The following is a 14,754-nucleotide window of genomic DNA, read 5'->3' as shown; positions in this document are numbered from 1 at the left end:
CGCTCCAAGGACGCCGCCGCCAGCAATCTTGACACTCACTATCCAACGTCTTAAGTGCAAAAACTGAAGAATGGAAAACTTATTCTGCCTACATCGAACATGTCAGTCTCACAAGTTAAACGTTCTAGTATCTGAGAGATGTTATACTCTATTGTAAATATAAGACCCATTACGCCTGAATCAACAAGTACATCCCAAACGCCACACCTGGCAAAATAAAAAACAAAACCCGGGACGATCACGCCACCCACCCGCCCTTGCGCATCTCCTTCTCCGTCCACGCCTCCAGCTTCCGCGCGAGCTCCATGTCCTTGGCATAAGCGCTCTCGTTGCCAGCCACCGCGACAGGCTGGAAATACGTGCCAGACTGCTCGCGCCTGAACTGCGAGCCTGCGATGCAGAACAGGCTCGTGAACGAGCCCGAGTCGGCATCTCTCGCGCCCCCAAGCGCGCTGTAACACTTGACCAGCAGCACCAAGGGGGCGGGAAAACTGGTCGCCCGCTCGCCGAGGTTGGTCTTGACCAGGCCCGGGTGCACGGCGGACACCCAGATCTCTTGCCCGCACTGCTGCTCGTGCAGGACCTTGGCGTGCAGCACGTTTGCCAGCTTGCTCTGCCCGTAGCGTGCCAGACCCGCGCTGGCCTTGCCGAGCGACGTGTCTTCAAAGTTGATGCCCCCCGTGGGGGCGTTGAAGTGGCCCACAGATGTCAGGTTGACGATGCGGACGGCACCGGGGGTCTGCCTCTCCGCGGCCGCGGTGCTTTTTAGGACGGGCAGTAGATGCCGCGTAAAGACCCAGTGGGCGAGGTAGTTTGTCTGCCACTGCTCCTCGTACCCGTCCTTCGTGATGGCGTAGGGTGTGGCCATGATGCCCGCGTTGTTGACGAGGCCGTGGAGCTTGGCCTCTTGGCTGAGGAAGTGCCTGGCGGCGGCGACGATGGTGGCCAGGTCCGCGTGGTCCATGGTCAGGATGCTGAGCTTGGCGCCAGGGTATTGTGTCTTGATCTTGGCCGCGGAGGCGTCGCCCTTGGCTTGGGACCGGGCGCAGAGGTAGACGTGGGCGCCGTGCTGGGCGAGGCGGGCGGCTGTGGTGAACCCCATGCCTGACGTGGCGCCGGTGACGATATATGTCTTGCCCGACAGGTCCGGGAGGGAGTCTGGGTGAAAAGATTTGCTGGAGAAGAACATGTTTGCGGTTGTGAAAATAGTTGTGATTGTGAGAATAGTTGTGGTTGTGAGTAGAGTTGTGGTTGTCTAGAAGAGTCGGATTGGGATGTGATGTGATGATGAGAATGGGACATGTGTGAGCCAGAAAAGGGCAGCGATGCCGTCTTAAATACGAGTCCATCGTGGTGACAAGTATAGACTTGCGGTCCACAAGTGCGAAAATGAATCATGGACTCTCGCCTGGTATGCTTGGTATGCACAAGCTGAAGCTAGTTCAGCCTTGCGCGCGAGACCAGACACCCCTGCCTGCCACGACGGGGCACTGCCCGCTCTGCAGCGTAAGGCGGGGATAACGCCAGCAATATCCGTGACCCTACTCCGGACTGCGTAGCTCCACACGGACTAAAGACTCCCCTGCGAGAAACAGGCCAATGAAATGGCGGTTTCCCTCGTGGGCCAGCACCCTAGTCTAGTTAGTGCATGTGAGCAGCCTGCAGGTGCGAGAGCCGCTTGCCTTACGCCAGGACCTTTAGCCTGTGGAACATCCAAAGTGTGAGCAGCCTGCATGTGAGCAGGTCGCATATATTATGGGGCCGGCCCCGTATCTCCTTTGGACCCTTCCTTCTCGTCATCGTGGCCGTCAACTGCGGTCCCCCCCTTATCTTTTGACACCTGTTGAGACGCACGGATCCTTTGAAAATGCACATCCAGCATCCGAACCCGCAGGGCGTGTCATGCCAACTGGCCCGCATGCCCCAGCTGGCCGAGGTAAATGGCACATCTCCTTGTTCGAACCTTTGTCATGGCCGGGATGACTGACGCACAGCCACCAGGCGACCAACAATGACGAGGACTGGACGGGAATTGCGGATGCCGCCACTCGCCGCAAGATCCAGACACGTCTCAACATGAGGGCCATGAGTACGAACCTGGACACGGTACTGGGCACAAGTCTTGGCCGTACACTAATGCACTGTCCCTAGGAAGACGCAAGGCAGAGCAAGCAAAGCTCGCACAACAGACACAACAGAGGCAAAGAGACAGCCCCATAGATGACAGCGCCTCACAGATGGTCCCTTGCTGGGACGAGACCGAGCAGCGTATCGTCCTGCTTCCTCCCTCCACAGCCAGTACTCTGCCCACCAAGAGGGGCCTATGCCTTCCGAGCAACATGGTCGCAACCCGATCTAGGTCTCCATCGCATCAGATACACGACCCAAGAGGCACACACCGCATAAGTCAGAGGGAATCGAAAAGTACTATCACCACTACCGCCACCGCCACCATCCTCCTCCCACTCTCCTCAGACCACCTCATCCCGCTGCTTCAGTACAACGTCTTGCGCGGCATGCTCACCAACCGCGCCATCCTCAACCGCCTCGCCGGCTTCTCCGGCGTCCAGAACTGGAGCTGCAACATCGACTCCCTTGGCGTCCAGCCGTTATTATCCGCCACCACAACCTCCTCACCTATGGCCCTCCCGCCCTCGCTCGTCCCGACGGCCCTCCAGCGGCGAACCCCGCACAAGGACTGGCTCGACATGATCCCGCACCCGCGGTGGCGGGACAACCTGCTCCGCGGGCTGGGCAGCTTCGACGAGGGCGCGCTCTGGAGCGACACCATCGGCGGGCTGTTCCAAGGGTTCCCCCACTCCGAGGTGCAGGCGCGCGGGGTGGTGGCCTGGTCGCCGCCGTGGCACGTCAGCGGGTGGGAGGTTTCGGAGGGGTTCTGGAGGAAGTGGGCGTGGTCGTTCCAGGGGTGCGAGGACGTGCTGGAGGCGACGAACCGGTGGAGGGCGCGGCGAGGGGAGGAGCCGCTCGTCTGGGCGATTGCGTAGCGGGTTGTTGCTGACGAGAGAGACCTGTGAGGTTTGGCCTCTGACGTGCCGCTTTTGTTCCACATCTTTTGTCGGATGACCAGTTGGATTTCTCGAGTTTCCCAAGACACGTTCGTCCGAGTGGCCTGGTTAAGGTATTGCATGCCATATACTCTATCACGCCCCCTTTGCCAAGAGCACGAGATTGGCCACATTCAGAACCGTGATGCCCAGCCACACGAGTCCAGCGAACACATTCGTGTACCATGAGTTGGCCATCACCACCACCCGGCCACTTCCCTGTCCTCCTCCTCGCCCTGCTTCAGTGCCTTCAACGCCGCCGCCACCGCCCGGGGTAGCCGCCCGTGCGGCCCTCTCTCGCCGGCCATCATCACCATCATTATCATCATCATCATCATCATCATCATCATCGACATCTGGCTGCCGCACAGTCATGTACTTGCCCCAGCACGTGAACCAGATGAGCGGCGCCGTGACAAACGGCAGCACGACGCTCAGGCAGACCTGGCTCGCGTTGAGCGCCGCGCCCAGGCCCGTCCTCCCGACCGCGCCCGCGATGATGATGCTCGGCGTGATGCTGATGCTCCGCGTGACCAGCCTCCGCAGCCAGGGCCGGCTGATGGACCACCGCAGCGCGCCCTCGCTGACCATCTGCCCCGCGATGGTGCACACGATGCCCGCGGAGACGCCGGACAGGAGCAGGGCCAGGGCGAACACGGTCCCCGCGGCGGGGCTTATGGACTGGGCCAGGAGGTCGTGGATCGTGAAGATGTCGGCGTCGACGGCGTCCGGGTTCTCGTACAGCGAGGCCCCCGCCACGATGAGGATCGCCGAGTTGACAAACAGCGCGAACCCGAAGAGCGCGAAAGTCAGCTCGATGGTCGAGGCGCGCAGGGAGTGCCGGATCGCGGCGAGTGACGGCGTGTAGCGCGCCTTGTTGTCGTTGTCGTCGAGCTCAAAGGGCGCTGCTGCTGCGGCGGCGGCCGTGTCTGTGGCCGTGGCGTTCGGCGCGGGCGTGAGCTGCCGTGGGAGGTGCCCGTTCTTTGCGTCAAAGTCGTACAGACGCGGCTGGACGATGCCGGAGCCGAGATACAAGCTGTGCGGCATTACAGTGGCTCCGAGGATGCCGCAGGCTTGGTAGAGACTTTTCTTTTGGTGAGCGGGTATCTCCATAAGCCGGAATCAGACACATGTTCGTGTCAGAAAGACTTACCCCTGCTGCTCTATGAGCGCGCTTGACGGCAGGTAGCCGTGGAAGACCTCGCCGACCGTGGCGTTGGTGATCAGGGAGAGTTCAATGGCGAAGCAGACGACGACGCCGAGGACAAGACAGACGACAAAGAACTCAAAGAGCCGCAGCCCGCCCATGGACTTGTCAGGGCGGTAGAAGAGGAGGATGAGCATGACGTCGAGGATGGAGATGGCGCAGCCAGCCACCAAGGGCACCTGCGGGATGAGCAGGTTCAGAGCAATCGCGAAGCCAATGACCTGCAAAGCACGTCAGCCAATGTCTGTCCCCTCTAAATTTACGGAGGCGGGCTCTGAATGCCTGCCTGGCGGCATTGGGCGCCACGCATACCTCTGCGATGTCTGTCGCAATGATGGCGGCCTCTGCGAAAAAGTACAGCACGTAGTTGAGCCATGGCGGGAGAAAGGCGCGGCACGCCTGGGCGAGATTGAGGCCGCTGACGGTGCCGAGCTTGATGGCGAGGCTCTGGAGGAAGATGGCAAAGATGTTTGAGAGCAGCACGACAAAGAGGAGGCGGAACCGGTACGAGGCGCCTGCGGCTATGTCGGTGGAGTAGTTGCCCGGATCGACTATGTCAAGCGGTGAGCATATGCCGCCACCTGCGGGCACACGTGACGGGGACGAATCGTCATAGAGGACGTACTGTATGCGACGGCAATCATGAACCCGGGGCCGACGAAGGAGCCGGCCTTGCGCAGGAAACGCAGGCCATGGCGGCCCATGGACGAGGATTCGTGAAGCATGAGCTATTAGCAGGACGCGGAAATCTGGCGGTTAGAGCTGTCCTCGCGGGTGCCAAGCATTGACGATGGCCTCGGCAGGCTTGGTGTGGTTGGGAAGAAGCAGCAAACGTCGGCACTGGGCCGGCCGTGGGTCTAGTACCTACCTAAGTCTCGGCAACACGTGTTGCCCCTCTTTTATTCGCAGGCCTGGCGTCAGCACTGATTTGGAATAAGCTTTGCGAAAAAGGGGAAGCCCGCTAGATCCCTGGGTGGATCACCTCAGCTTACCACTGGGCCGTCCTGCGTCATCACATGCTGGTTTTGCATTCTCTTGGCGGGACTGAAACACTGCTCCTCCTCGAGACTATTTGGAATATGTGCGGCCATTGGAACATGCTACGACCGTCGCCAGTGGCATATCCTTGTATTTTGTATTCACTAGGGATCTCCTGACGATGTGTAGCGGACGACGCCAGACTTCAAGAATGGCTGGCAGAGCTCGTCATATCCTGCATGCAGCAACACCTCGATCAATTGCCCAGCCTGTGAGCATCCTTCGGGCGTCTGGACTGTCTTCCAATGCAGGAACAGCACCTCAAAAAGTGTGGGCGCCCAGGCTTCCTCTGCGCAGGCCAGGAGCACCTTCATCAGCTCATCATCGACGCCTGAACCGTCAATGGATGAAGGTATTTGTACTCCGTGCTCGAGAAGCCAGGCCACAACGGGCACAGGATCCTCATCATCGTCAGGCGAGCTCGACGTGTAGTGCATCTTGCTATTCGACCTCGCAATGACTTGGGTCAAGATATCCTTGTCCTCCCCGAGCTCGACCCCGGCCTCGGCAAATACCTCCAGGAGCGCAATGGCCACCGCAGAGGAAGGCCACGTCGCCGCGAGCACGACGGGCGCCCAACTCCACCGCTCAGGGCCGGGGTACGAGCCACCTCGGCCACGGCCGCTGCCGCGCCGGAAGCCCCTCCGTCCGCCGCCGCGATGCAGACTGCCCCGCGCGGAGTGTGGCGTGGTGGCCGCCCCGTGCCTGAGGATGGTCCGCAGCAGTCGGACATGCTCCTGCAGCGCGGCTGGCTGCGCTGCGCCTCTGTAGTCTTGCTCACGGGTCAGGGGCCGGTCCGAGGACCAGGACTGCAGGCAGAGACAGACAAGGTCCAGGGCGCGCACGCCGGGGGCCCAGTCCAGGGTCCTTCGTTCCACGTCGGCGCCGGCTTCGACCAGCATCCTCGCCTCGGCCCACTGCTTCTGCCTGCAGGCAACGTGCAGCGGAGTCTCCGTGGTGACTGTCCCCAGCTTCGAACCAGTAACGTTGGGATCCGCGCCGAGCTTCAAGAGGCAGTCTACGACCCTCTCTGACTGCTCGCAGCGTAGCGCGTGGTATAACGGGGTGAAACCCTGGGAGTCTGGCATGTTGACATCAAGGCTTCTGGTGCTGGGGGTGCTGGCGTCGTCTGATGCAGCCGCTGCCACCCTGGCGAACATCTGTCTTATGGCATCGACGCAGCCGTGACCGGCAGCCGTATGCAGCGCATGCTCATGCTGCCCATGAGGGCCAGGTCCAAACGCGAGCTTGGCACCGCGAGCGATGAGGATACGGGCAACCTCCTCCTGGCGGTGGCAGAGGGCCACGCGGAGCGCAGTGTGGTTAGGCCAGAAGGGAATGGTGGTGTAGTCTTCGTCCGTAACGAGGCCGTCAGCCTCATATTTGCAGTATCCGGGCGCAACTGCGTCAACTTCGGCGCCGTGGTCGAGTAGCAGCTCGACGATTGCGGCGTGGCCCCTGATTGTGGCTAGGTGCAGAGGCGACCACGTGTGATATTCCATCTGAAATGCATAAGGGGAATCCTCGAAAACTCTATTCAACACATCGGGCCCATCGGACCGGGCGTAGATGCTGTGCAGGATCTCCAGCGGGGAACCGGGCGTGGGCGAGGACGAACCTCGCAGGTGGTCGCCCAAGTCAGTTGGGCTTACAAGGACGCGTCTGTCTTGGTATGCCTCGACCTGCAAGTTCGGATCGGCATCCTCCGCGAGCAGGCGCAGGGCGACCGCTCTGTTACCAATCTCGCACGCCCATGCGAGCAGGTATGGATGGGCCGCTGTTGCTCGTTTGTACAGTATCGGGGTGGCGATGCCTTGGAAGAACCGGCATGTCTGCGAAATGGCGTTAATGCTCGCCAGAGTTGAACTCGCAATGATGAGTGCTATGATCTCTGAAGGCAGTGTACCTAGAATCTGCCTGCGAGCAGTGTCGATTGGTGCCATTCCTCTTGATCCCATGCTGAGGCTGTGTGGTCTGGGTGGCTGCCTGCACAGAAACAACAACTGGGGAGAGGGGCCTTGTTGCCTTTTGAGTGGCCGAGATGTGGTTCAACGAGCACCGGCGCCATGCCCCACTCTAGTTGGTGGAACCCGTCGGGCATGATGCTGGACTCAAGACCAGAACAACGCCCAACACGATAGAAAAGGAAATGACTCGAGTTGACATGATGTGACTCGTTTTTAGTTATCTAGCTATCTCCCCTCTGCTGAGAGAACTCGTCGTCTAAGAATCCCTTGCAAAAAATGTTGCCTGGGCAGTTGCACGATGCTTCACGATGCATGAGTTTGAGCTGTTCCAGTGCCAGCATCTGTGCAAAGTCCTGCTGTCCGTTTTCTCGCGCAGCCTTCCGAGCCTCTGGATCATGAGGCTTTGCGCCGTTCGCCAACAAAAGCCGGGCCAGTGCAATGTCCCCTGCACGGGCCGCCGCCCATAACAAGCCTGAGAACACCGTGTATGGCACTTTCAGACGAGCATCGGGATTGTCTCTGAAGAAGGATGCAGCGACATCAACTTGAGCACTACCGCAAGCCTGTATCAAGGCTCCTTTGATTGTGTCAATCCTGTCCATCCTCGCGCCTTCTTTTATGAGGAGTATTGCGGCTGCAATATGATCGTGCTTCAGAGCGATGTCAAGCGCTGTTTCGCCGCTTTCGTTGGTGCTGCTGATGCTCGCTTTGTGGGCAAGCAGTCGCTCGATTATTTTGGTATGTCCAGCGAGAGCAGCGATGTGAAGTGCAGTCCAGCCAGTCCGGTTGTTTCCGCGGGGATCTACATAGATGGGGGTTAGAGATGGGCACCTTGTGTTCAGGTGTTCAAGGTCATAATAACTGATATGGAGTTTGGTCTTAACTCACAGACTTGATCAACGTCAGCACCGTGGCCTAGTAGCAATTCGACAAGCTCCGTCCGTCCCTGTTCACATGCTACATGCAGCGCTGTCTTTCCACCTCTATCCGCTGCATGATTATCAACGACAGCACCGTGGCGTAGTAGCAATTTGACGAGCTCCATCCGTCCATATTGGCATGCCTCATGGAGCGCTGTTCTTCCTGCTCCGTCCGTTGCATATATATCTGCACCGTGATTAAGCAAAAGCTCAACGCGGTCATGATGCTTATATCGGGCCGCTAGACCCAGGGCGGTTGTGCCTTGGGCGTCTTTCATATTAATATCGACACCGGCACAAAGCGTAAGTATCGAATTCAGCAGCTGTAGATAGTCTGGGTCACCTTGTCCACCGCAGCACGCTGCTAGATAGAAGGCAGGCTCCTCGCCATTGTGTGCCGTGAATGCTTCTGCCCGATATTGTAGAAGCAAAGTCGCGACGTCGAATCTTCTTGCAGATATTGCCGAGTGCAGAGGCGAGTCGAAGAGAAAGTCCCACGTGTTTGGGGAACAGCCTTTCTCGAGGAGCAGCTCAACCATGGTGAGATTGCCTCCAAGCACAGCCCAGTGTAGTGCCGTTCTGTCACGGATCGAGTCTCTATAGTCCATCTGAGTGCCTGATGTCTGTAGGAAGTCCTTGACGATATGGTCTGTGCCGAGCCAAGAGGCAATGATCATAGGCGTTGAATGCCATGGCGTTTGGCCAAAGTGTATAAATGTTCTGTGCGTGTGCCGCTCATCCTCTGGGTTACGCCAAGTCTGCCATATAGTTTGAACCTGCTGGAGGTCGGCCAAAGCGATCGAACTGTTGGCGGACCGCAAATGATCAAACACATGTGTCAGAGCATAAGAAGTAAATTGATACGTGTGAGGTGTTGCCATCCGTTCTTCGCGGGCTCGGTGCCGGTCGCGCAAGGATTTCTCCTGCCACAAAGCGAGAACTGTTGCCCTCCGTTCTTCCTCGGCTCGGTACCAATCTTTCAACGAGCAGCCTGGCCAAGCGAGCAACTGTATGCATGCTCTCGCAAGGCTCAGTTCTGCCTCCGAAAACGCGATGCTGTTCTTCCAAGAGGTGCCCAGAACTCCGTGGGCGATTAGAACCGGGCTATTGCGGTGATGCAGCAGGAACTCCGACGCCGTCTGGTGAAGTAAGAAGAGTTTTCGTTCGGAGACGACGACAAACAAACCGCAGAGTCCGGTGACCATCTCTGTAAACTGTGACTCAGTCATCACTTCCAGCTGCTCGCCAAGCTGTGTGTCCGCCTCCAGAGCCCACACTTCGGCCATTTGCCTTAGCGTGAGCGGGTTTCTGGCAGCCAATATCAGTGTCAGAAGCTTCTTGACTCTTTCTGGGCGGCCACTTCTGTTGAGAATCGCGTCATAGGCTTCTTCAACAGTGCTGGGCAGTGTTTCTATAGTGGCCTGAAGCGACCGCTTATCAAATTCGAGTGCCTTTTCAAGTTCGTCGAGGACCAGGTAAGCCCATAGGTATGTCCTCTGGGTCTGTGAAGTCAACTTCTGCTGTAGAGCCTCCTGTGTTGGCGAAGAAAGACCGAGCCGATGCGCTATGATCTTGAGCCTTGCTGCGATGACCATGTCGATCTCTTCAGAGATCTGCTTGACCACAAGATCACCTTCGCCACTGAGATGTATCTGCGCCTGGACCTCGTGAAATTCTTGGCGGATGTCTTTGTAGAGTCTGCTCGAGACAATGATCTTGAGCGTGGTTCGCGGATCGTTGCTCCACTCTGCTAATCGTTTGAGCAGTGGAAGTCGGTCGGAGCTTTGGCACTCATCCAGAGCGTCAATAACGCAAACGATCTCGCCTGTGTTAATAGCCCTCGTTGTATTGAGGAATATTTCCCATAGACCTTCGAAAGACTGCAAGATTTGGCTATCACGCGCAAATCTTTGCAGAACTGCTTTTCTGAGCAAATCTGGCCGTTGAGAAAACATCTGATGCAGCAGGCACCGCAGAGCCCCAATGGCAGACTTCTGATCCTCAATGTCTTTGAAGAAGAAATAACAGTTTGTCCTCTGGGGTGCCGGAAGGACATTATCAACGAGGTGCTTGAACAGCACGGATTTTCCGGCGCCAGGCAGTGCCGAAACCCATAGCAGCGGTGATCCAGTGCCTGCACGCCAATCAAGGAAGAGCGGGTGATTCTCAAACCATTTGCAAGTCCCCGGCACCCGCTCGGGGTTCACGTTCTTGCGGTCCAGGTACGGTATCGTGGCAAGGTTCCGGAGCAGTTTGTTCCGGTCCTTCTCGAGTTCTGTGAAGCCTGCCTGGTCAAGCTGCTTGTTTTGGATTTCTCGATCAAGGGCTCGCAACTGGGCCTTTGCATGACGCATTAGCTCGTCACTCGCACCCTTGATCGCCCATTTAATCCGTTCCTCAATCTCGGACTGGAACAATGTGTTTCCGCATTGTTCAAGTGTGGTCGCGACGTGGTCGTACACCTTTTCGAACTCTCCTAGTGCCGTATGTTTCTCAGTCTTGGTGAAAATTTGGTAGAGAAGTTTGAAGAATCGGCGGTGAAGGCGACTGGGAATCTCTGATCGAGTCTCGATCCGAAGATGAGTCGGCTCGGGGAAAGCGAGATAGTCCATTGGGCTATTGTCGAGTGAAACGAGGACGATCCCATGGTTGCTGGGGTTGTGATGATGCCTGAGCTCCAGGAACGCCAATTCTGTCAAGACATGATGGAATGATGGATGTCCGTGGTGAGGAGTGATCACTTGTTCCAGGAGCATGGCTCTCAGACTTGAGTCGTCTAAAGCGAGACACTCTGAGTACACCCTTTTGATCTCGTTGATGTATTCTTCAGCAAACGGATCGAGACGGTAGCTCCTCAACACTGGTGACCCATAGACTATGACCTTGTCGATTCGCTCGATTCGTGTGCCGTGGTTAGACGGGGCGCTCTTTGGCAGAAGGCAAAATTGGTTTTCGAGAATGTCATTACAGGTGGAGGCTCTATTGGGCCGGGTTTCATGATCGAAAACGGGCAGTGGATGCCTGTCCGACAATGCACGCGCCCGAGATAGCCTTAGCCATTTAATGAAGTGCTTGACAGTATTGCTGTATGCTCTGAGCGGTTGCCGATCAGGTGCAGATCCATTTGCGCGGTCGTGGGCGTACACGGGGAAAATGGTCGGGGAGGCAGGCCCGGAGAACAAGTCAATGTCCGCGAATGTTTGAAGTATAGCTTCGAAGGCTGAATTGCACCCTGAAAAAAGTCAGAAGGCCGCCTGGTGGTGATCTGTCACTCGCAATTTACGTCCTGCCAAACACTATGCTTGGGCTTACCATCATCATAGGTGGCTGCCGCCGAGTCCATACTCGTCAGCTTTGCAACCGTTGTCAAGGTTTAAGGACCGGAGCCGGGGACGAGTCGGTGAAACAAGTAATCGTTGGTATAAGCACCGGGCTTTCCGGCATGGTTTCTCACATGCGTCAATGAACAATCTGGATAGAAAGAAGTGTGCATTGATCTGGCAAGAGCGGGGGTTTTGCAAAGGCTCGATATGAAAAAGCAATATCAGGCAACAAGTCTGCCTCATGAGGCTGATTACGCTGCATGCTGTTGCTAATTGGACCGATAAGCCAGACAAGATCCCTGTCAATCAGGCTTTGCGTGACGAAGTGCATGTGCTGCGATGAAAAGACGAGAAAGCCTGAGTGATCGAACAAATTGAAGACAGAAGAACGCATCGTCGCCAGCTCTAAACTGCCGCCGTCGGCAGGGACCCGTAGTTTGACAGCTTCTGGAGGCGGGCTGGCGTCCGGTGCGGCATTGCAATACTGTCGCTCTTGGCAGGAGTTGAACATGCAGTACACAGCTGAAGAGCCTTGCTAAGACACGGCATGTGGCTTGGTCGGGGCGGTGAACGAGGGGAGCTCGGCCTCTGCCCCGACCAACAGCTGACAGCCCGACTCAGAGCGCTCTGTCCCTCAGTTGACAAGGGCGTCTCGCCCTGAGCCCGCAGACTAAAACCAGCGCAGGGAGAGCGTATCCTTGATGTCTTGCGAAACTTCTTGAATCATCGAGAATGAATCTAAACCACGCCGAATGCCTTTCTCGCCTGACAGCCTGAGCGCCACCTGAGCAGGACTGAGTTTGGATTCGCTGGCGAATCTGAATCACGCTTAAAACTGATGGGGTAAGTGTCTTACATGGAGCCACTCAATTGACTGCTCAGCCACAAGCAGGCCATACGCAGTCCTACTCAGCCACTCTTGCAAGCAAGATCCTCACTGTGTCGTTCTAACACGACCAGTCTCCAATGGCAGACTCACGAAAGTGTATCCTCAGGCTGATTAGAGTTTCATGGCGGAGAATCGAGATCGCATTCCTGACATCGAGAAAGCGATCCGGATGAGCATGATATAGTTCTAGGGGGTAGCCTTTGTCTTTCATCCCATCCAAACACATTATAACCCATCAATGAATCTTCCTTCTCAAGTTCAAGGGCTCCAGCAGAGGATAGTGCTCCGCTCCGAAGATTCATAGAGTGTCTGAGTTCGTCAATCCAAGATTCTTCAGAGAGGCGTTCATGGGTAAGAAACTCACATTTGAACAGAGGGCTCCTGTCTCCCAACCGCAACAGCTCATCCTCAGTGTAACGTGCGCGGGTCTCATCTTCGCTAATCTTGCCCTTCTTGGTATTCCCCCACTTGTAAGCAGCCTCTGCCGCAAGTGCCATGATGATTCCGCTGAGCGCGAAAGCCATGGAGAGCCCAAAGCCGGTATGATACGTGGGAGCATCAGAGTCGAAGAACATGTAAGATCCCATGATGCCGCCAGCGTTACCGAGCGCGATGTTTAGAGCAAGACCGACCGCGCGGCGGGAGGACGGGGCAAGATTGTTAGCGGCCCAGGCGGCGGCTGCGGGCATTGCGCTGCAACATAATGATTAGCCATAAGCCTGTTCGCTTCAGGAAGAATGGGAGCAATTTCAGCATACGGATAGAAGCCCATGCAGGCGATGACGACGGCTGTGTATGCCGCCCCGATGTTCTGCTCGAGCCTTCCTTGGAGTCCCAGCATGACACTGAAGCCAATGGCAACCAAAGTGAATTGGATGACAACGAAGGGCATGCGCCAGTAAAACCGGTCAGAGATCTTGGAGAAGCAGATCGCCGAAATCGCACCCATGACGTATGGGGGTGCAGATAGTAACTAGACAGCCCACGAAATCAGTCTTGAGCCGGCACAAACAAGAAGGGTGGACACGCACCTGAGCCTGCGTGCTCTGAAATCCCATGGCTCGAACAATCGTCGGCAGGTTGAACTTGGTGCCATAGGCCATGGCTGACTGGGCAAACTGGACGTATGCAATAATTAACAGTCTCCAGTTTGTCAGACAGGCCCAGAGATCTTTCCAGATGTGCCGGTTTTCTTCCCCATCCTCCTTGAACCGCCCACCTTGCTTAATGAAACCCTGGAGCTGCAGGAATCGAATCTCATCGGGCTCGAGCCACTTGTGGCTCAGCTCTGGTGTATCGATGAGCAGAAAGAACGTGGCGATGCCAAGGACAACGGTGACGATGCCCTCGATGAGGAATATCCAACGCCAGCCTTCATAGCCACCAACACCATCCATCTGGGCAATGGCTGCGGCCAGCAGGCCAGAGAAGGCGCCCGACATCGCGCTCATGCAATAGAACCAAGAGATTCGAGATGCTAGATCTTTCGGCATGTACCAGAAGGTGCATAAGCTAGTGAAGGAGATTAGCCACGTTAGGTGGATGATGCCTGTGCAAAGCAGACACTCACTAGACGGCACCGGGGAAGAAGCCAGCCCTAGACAAGCCTGGTTAGTTCACAGAGCCATTAATCTTACGTGAGGGTTGTGTCATACTCAAAGACACCTAGGATGAGGCGGACAGCCAGTAGACCACCAAAATTATGTACTACGCCGTGCAATGTCATGATGACACCCCAGGATGTAACCAAAATTCCGAGATAGATAGACGGCCGCATGAACCTTTTGAGAACAACATTGGAAGGTACTTCGAACAGTATATAGGGAACGAAGAACCTAGAGCATCATTTATCAGCTTCTAAATTGGTGCTGTGGAATTAGACCGCGCGGTAACTTACAGCGAAAGTACAATGTTCCACTGGATGCCCGTGATGCCAAGGTCCTTGTCGATTCCCTCAATCTTGGTGTTGCCAATATTACTGCGATCGAGGTGAGAGATGAGGTACAGACTGGCCAGCATCGGGATCAAGCGAACATCAACCTGACGTCTCGAAGCGTCAGCTACGGTGCCTTGATATGAGTTAATCCTGACGGCGTTCAGTGGCAACGACTTACTTTCCGCCTGGTACGTGTCCGCTGCGCGGGTGTGTAATTGTTGTAAAACTCTGCATCCTCCTCAGTCAAGCCGAGGACGTGAAAGTTGTCCACAACACGAATCTGCGATGCCTTTTCGGGGTGATCGCCAGTCGGGTCAGCATGGTCAATCATGATGACGTCCGCCTTCTCGAGAGGGCTGGTCTCGGCAGTACCGACGCCAGACATGCTTGTTCGGGGGTTGCAAGTCCT

General features: G+C 56.5%; 6 protein-coding genes across 6 annotated transcripts; 1 reads left to right on the top strand and 5 right to left on the bottom strand.

The window, feature by feature from the left end:
- Window positions 1-238: 238 nt before the first annotated feature.
- Window positions 239-1,800, bottom strand: B0I36DRAFT_377272 (uncharacterized protein; the record flags this gene model as incomplete). Its single annotated transcript, XM_046160541.1, has 2 exons — window positions 239-1,158; window positions 1,785-1,800. The coding sequence occupies 2 exons, from the start codon at window positions 1,798-1,800 to the stop codon at window positions 239-241; spliced, it is 936 nt and encodes a 311-aa protein (XP_046007610.1).
- Window positions 1,801-1,867: 67 nt separating this feature from the next.
- Window positions 1,868-3,005, top strand: B0I36DRAFT_377271 (uncharacterized protein; the record flags this gene model as incomplete). Its single annotated transcript, XM_046160540.1, has 4 exons — window positions 1,868-1,936; window positions 2,002-2,089; window positions 2,152-2,342; window positions 2,412-3,005. 4 exons carry the CDS (start codon window positions 1,868-1,870, stop codon window positions 3,003-3,005), a joined length of 942 nt encoding a protein of 313 aa, XP_046007609.1.
- A 156-nt stretch (window positions 3,006-3,161) lies between these two features.
- On the bottom strand, window positions 3,162-4,976 carry B0I36DRAFT_251727 (NRAMP family; the record flags this gene model as incomplete). The annotated part of the gene is given in 5 exon segments (XM_046150635.1): window positions 3,162-3,284; window positions 3,420-4,149; window positions 4,219-4,493; window positions 4,585-4,853; window positions 4,871-4,976. 5 exon segments carry the CDS (start codon window positions 4,974-4,976, stop codon window positions 3,162-3,164), a joined length of 1,503 nt encoding a protein of 500 aa, XP_046007608.1.
- A 438-nt stretch (window positions 4,977-5,414) lies between these two features.
- On the bottom strand, window positions 5,415-7,253 carry B0I36DRAFT_367819 (ankyrin repeat-containing domain protein; the record flags this gene model as incomplete). Its single annotated transcript, XM_046159525.1, has 1 exon — window positions 5,415-7,253. One exon carries the CDS (start codon window positions 7,251-7,253, stop codon window positions 5,415-5,417), a length of 1,839 nt encoding a protein of 612 aa, XP_046007607.1.
- A 2,047-nt stretch (window positions 7,254-9,300) lies between these two features.
- On the bottom strand, window positions 9,301-10,551 carry B0I36DRAFT_251836 (uncharacterized protein; the record flags this gene model as incomplete). The annotated part of the gene is made up of 1 exon (XM_046150645.1): window positions 9,301-10,551. A coding segment is annotated over one exon (1,251 nt), but the record flags the coding sequence as incomplete, so codon positions are not given.
- Window positions 10,552-12,267: 1,716 nt separating this feature from the next.
- B0I36DRAFT_297027 (inner membrane transport protein yfaV) lies at window positions 12,268-14,676 on the bottom strand (the record flags this gene model as incomplete). Its single annotated transcript, XM_046151908.1, has 8 exons — window positions 12,268-12,718; window positions 12,774-13,102; window positions 13,168-13,382; window positions 13,441-13,921; window positions 13,980-14,006; window positions 14,065-14,244; window positions 14,307-14,449; window positions 14,524-14,676. 8 exons carry the CDS (start codon window positions 14,674-14,676, stop codon window positions 12,708-12,710), a joined length of 1,539 nt encoding a protein of 512 aa, XP_046007605.1. The 3' UTR covers window positions 12,268-12,707.
- Window positions 14,677-14,754: the final 78 nt, after the last annotated feature.

This window comes from Microdochium trichocladiopsis (assembly GCF_020744255.1).
Source record: "Microdochium trichocladiopsis strain MPI-CAGE-CH-0230 chromosome Unknown B0I36scaffold_10, whole genome shotgun sequence".
Lineage (NCBI taxonomy): Eukaryota > Fungi > Ascomycota > Sordariomycetes > Xylariales > Microdochiaceae > Microdochium > Microdochium trichocladiopsis.
Note: the sequence above shows the minus strand (reverse complement) of the source record. Positions and strands in the feature narration are given on the sequence as shown.